Consider the following 4,879-nt stretch of genomic DNA (forward strand, 5'->3'; position numbering starts at 1 on the left):
AGGTGCAAATTTTCAGTTTTTAAATTCTGGAGAGGGGTAGTTACACCAGTCCCACTGCCACTTTTCTCTGATCATTCTACTGTTTGTCTTCCTTCCCTTTCTTTCCACTCATTTTTATCATCCTCAAATCATCTGCCTAAAGCAGACCTACTGGTTTAATGGCAGAAAACGAGCATCTGGTGGGATGGGAGCTGCCAAATGAACCTACAGATGTTCTGTATTCCTTCCCTCAAGGTCACCAAGTGGCTTGATCTGAAACACTAAAGCTTTCTGCCCCTGTTTTGAACAATACCGAGCACACCCCCCAAAATTCTTTAATTTCAAGAGGCTTGGGAGTTTATGGATAAAAAACCCCTTTCACGCCACCAAAACACTGCAACTCCTCCAGTAGGACAGACACATGCCCTCTCCAGCTGGAACTGCCGATGGTGGAGCTACCATGGGAATAAAGGCTGACCTGACAGCTCAACAAATATGCTTCATATTCACAGACTTATGGAAATGTTAAGACTTGCCAATGGGCAGAAGGGCTTCATATTTATTGGGTTTTGGTCAATACTATGCTTTTTACCTTAATTATGGATGAGGTCTGTATTTTATGAGAAAAATAAGTTCTCCCTGTTGGACTGTCTGTTCCTGGAGAACCTGTTTGTACCTTTCTTGCTGTTTTATCTCTCCCAGTTGTTATGAAGAACATAACTGGCAATCACCAGACACACAGTCTAAAGCTTTCCTAATATGAGAGAAGAAGTAGCCCTGTTTTCAGCTCTTTTCAGTCCTTGAAGGGGAGCCAACAAGATGACTGGAAATTTTGCGAAATGCTAATGCTGAGTATTGCACTGAGATTAAAATCTCTAGCTCTCTTTGGACAGTGCTTTGTATTCATGTTAAATGAGAAGGCAAACTATATGCACACCTGCCAAGAGCAAATAAGTCCTATCAGTCTAGAAATATCCAAAGACTTAGAACTGTGGATTATAGGTAAGGGGAGGTATGAATCCAGCAAACTGCATGTGAGAGTCTCTCCGTGCAAGAAAGATCTGTTTTTTTACCCAACGCACTGAAATCCTGAATGACATTATTAGCTAACCAGCTCTGTTAACATAACGCAGATCCTAGTGCTGGTCATAACCAAATGCTGTTTGGCATTTACTTCTCAAAAAGCTCAGCAGGTTATTACATGTGAAATGAGGCGAGTCCTGCCAGCCTGGTTGTGTGAGAACAGTTCCACTGACTTCAAAATAACTACTTATGCAAGTCATAAAGTAGTATTGACTTATTATCTTTACTGATCCTTTGACTAGGAGGAAAAAAATGTTCACTGTCAGCTGCCAAGAACAATGAGTATTCCAGATACTCTTTTAATCTCTAAAACCAGAGAACTTCATGAAGAGTACATTTAAAGGAAAAGTCTGTTCCTAAAGTAAAATTAAACTCAAACGGGACAAAGAGATTCATTACAACCTACTTGCCAAAGGTGACCTATGCAGCCATTTGCACATAAATTTTAACGCACAGTGAATCTTTGGCATTGCTCTCAGAACATGAATATGATTTAGGAGCTTGTGAAATGCATCTGCCACACTGATATCCTAATACCGATAGAAAAATGGAAATATTTCTGAGGTTATTTGATGAATTTCCTGCGATTTAGTATATAGGAGGCAGTTCTAGGCAACAGATGGTCTGTAAAATTCCCTTAAATTAAAGCTGTGAAGGAATCACAATTGGAGACCCAGCCCCTTTTCACTTCCTGATTAATTTTATGGGTTTCTGTTGTATTATCTAGGACAATGCAGAAGAGAAGTATTGTACATCCACCATTCTTGGCTCGTGTTCTGAATGCAAAATATCATGTCTCTGTGGACACTGAGGGCCTCCATGCCTCTTCTCTAGCAAAGAATTGAAAAAAAACCCAAAATTGCCAAAATTCAGGGTAAAACACCAATAGGTTGAGGGATACCTGAAGGTTTTCAAAGAGCAACCTGGAAAGGAAAAATGTGTCTGGCATGATTCTCCCCAGTGACTAAGAGTTCTTGTGCTTGAGAAATGCATATTGTATTTTACCTAAGTTATCAGCAGCGTGGAAACTTGCCTTGTACCCAGTGCAGCAAAGACCAAGGCTATTGTCTCTATTTCGCAACAGGGAATGGGAACATTAAAGCACTTTAGCAAGATGGTGAAATTCTCTGGCTGAGATAACCAAGAAAGTAGGGACTTAGGGGTGAAACAGCTTTCAGACAGCTCAAGGGGAAGAGAGAGGTTTGATGTGAATTAAAACATGTCTGTGCCACCTTTGTTCCTCCTCTGCCTGGAAATCCTTGGAGTCTAGAGACAGAAAATACCTCTTGCGTCAGCCACTCTGTGATGGATTATCCCTGTCACGCATCTGCTAGTGCTCCATTTCATTTCAGTAAGCCAAAAGTTGCATCATTTCCCCAGCAAAGATTGCTTCTTAGAGAGGGTCTGGCAGGTAAACGACTGCCATCAGCTGTACTCAGACTTGCTGGGCTCAGTTTTAATGTCACAGCCTCTTCCCCCAGCAGGCAACTCCAAATATGCTGCGTTAAACTGTCTGATGAGAGACACATGCACCCCAAACACAGTGACACTTCCTGTGACGGAGAATTTGCCCCCTAAAAAAGATGTAATTTTGTACTAAATCCTGCATTGTCTGAAATTACATTGAGTTAAAGGGGGAAGCTTCTTTAAGTACCAGTAATATGTGGTCGGTAGTAGGCAGCTGCACAATTCTCTCTGCAGTCAAGAGGTACGCACACTCTAGCTGGCTCATTGGACTATATACCTGATGGTTTACACTGTTTGTATGCTGCAAATGCAATTTAACATACCTACAGTTAAGCATCTATTTTTCTGAGTGCACTGGAGGAATGTATAACTCCTGCCCAAGTAATATGAAATGTAAAGCACTATGAAATTTAAATACAGGGAACATAGTGGTTTATTAAAAGTATCCCCATACTTGGATGTGTTTCAGTTCTTTAAGCCTAGGTCAGGATTAAAACCAAATCTCCTCTCTGCTTATCATGAAGTGGGTTATTATTCAACACTTGTCTGCATGTCCATGATTTTTGGAATTAAAAATACCATAGTTTGATCTGAAAGAGTTTTCAAAAAGCAAGTAATAAAAGGTGAACTATAAAGGACTCAAACATTTGTATCAGCAACAGGAAAAAAACTGCTCATGTTCTTGTTGTTTCAAAAAAACATCAATCAATAAAAACCTCTTTTGTGGGGAATTTTGTTTTACCTGTTGCTAGAAAAAGCTTCATCTTCTGCCCTTCAAATTTTTCCTTTCAAATTGGGACTGCAATATTTTATGTATAATCAAACTATGCCATCTTCCTTTTTCCTGTGAGCTAGTGACTGTAATACCTAAAATGCCATGTAAAAGGCAGAAGAAGATTCCCAGTTTAAAACTCAGATACTACAGACAATTTAGTTTCATTCCAAGTCTTTTTTCCTCTGAAACTGTCAAGTTGATACATATTATTATATCTACTCTTTACATTTGTATCTGTTTTTTTCAAGCTATTGCTCAGAATAAAATTTTTGAACACTCAGAATTTCATTATTTGTCTCAAGCACAAAAGAATATACTTTGTATACATAATTTTCAAGTAAAGTTATTCTCTGCTAATTGAATCTTTCCAAATACCTCTATAAAGTCTGTAATTTTCCTTCACATCCAAATTAATTAACAGTATCTAAAACTTTAATATTTTAAATAAGCAATACCTTGAAATAATTAAGAGACTCTGTATCAGAATATATGACTGCACAGGATCACAGTTTCAGCAAAACAAAGGGCTGCTGTCTATGTTGAAACCACTGTCCCCAACCACTGCTGGATCTACCAGCTCATTAAAAGATCCTATAAAGCAACCCAGCATGATACAGACCAATACACACAGCCTTAATAAAAATAATTTCATAAATATATCTCTAATAATCTTAGCAAAAAAAATATAAAATATCTCATTAGCTTTAAAGATATCTTTAGAAGATTAATTCAGAGTACCTGGACTCTGTCTGAGGTAGTCAGTTCTACATCATCTACCTCTGGTCTCAGGACTTTTTGGTCTGTAGAAGAGCTATTATCAACAGTCCACTCTATAAGTTGACTCCGCTGTTTCAATATTTCCCTGCTTCTGGAACCTTTATGGCCAGTCTGGTGGTGACTTTGCAATACTTTGGCCACGGGTTTATAAGATCTTCTGCTCACCTCCATGTATTCTTCTTGACACAGGCAAAATGGAAGAAAAAATAAAGCCAGTAGATGCCAATTGATGAAATCCTTCTCTGCCATGTTATTCAAAATTATTTTTCAGGAGTCCAGCAAATGCCTTGCAGAAGGAGAACCTCTTTGCTGCACCAGGAGTTATGTGGTCCTTTCAGCTTTTCCACTAGTAACCCTGGCACTGAGACTAGTACCAGGTTTTATACGGTTGCGTGCAATAAATAAAACTAAAAATGCCAAAGTGACAGGATCCTTCATCCAAAATCAGTCATGCTCCTTTAAACAAACCAGGCATTATTCACCACTTCACCACCACAAGGAAAATTGATTTGTATGCTGGAAATGACCACAGCATTTAACGGACTCCCGTGGTTCCTATTTGGGGGCATTAAAAAATGTATCACCTTTTCTTTGGCATGTTTTTGTTTAAGTGTGAAAAAATGTGATGGAAATGGAGAACATGTGGCTAATGGTTTACGCTCCTTGATTAGACATGGAAAGGCTGTGAATTCACACTCTTAAATGTCTTTTGGACACAGTCACCTTCCTTATTTGCCAGGAAATTCGCACACACAACTGCGTCAGCCCAGTTCGAAAAATCCTTCCAAGAGCAATTAG

The 4,879-nt window shown here is 38.9% G+C and overlaps 1 protein-coding gene across 2 annotated transcripts in view; it reads right to left on the reverse strand.

The window, feature by feature from the left end:
- C1QTNF3 (C1q and TNF related 3) overlaps positions 1 to 4,330 on the reverse strand; it is a 14,755-nt gene extending 10,425 nt beyond the window's left edge. Inside the window, exon 1 of one of the 2 annotated variants that reach the window (XM_009647300.2) lies at positions 4,247 to 4,330. In XM_009647300.2, coding sequence (XP_009645595.1) covers positions 4,247 to 4,330 — 84 coding nt within the window. Of the gene's footprint in view, positions 1 to 4,042 lie in introns of both variants that reach the window. The other variant, XM_009647299.2, reaches the window with a different exon arrangement.
- Positions 4,331 to 4,879: the final 549 nt, after the last annotated feature.

The sequence above is a fragment of the Egretta garzetta genome, unplaced genomic scaffold, assembly GCF_000687185.1.
Source record: "Egretta garzetta isolate BGI_Z169 unplaced genomic scaffold, ASM68718v1 scaffold59, whole genome shotgun sequence".
NCBI classification, from domain to species: Eukaryota; Metazoa; Chordata; class Aves; order Pelecaniformes; family Ardeidae; genus Egretta; species Egretta garzetta.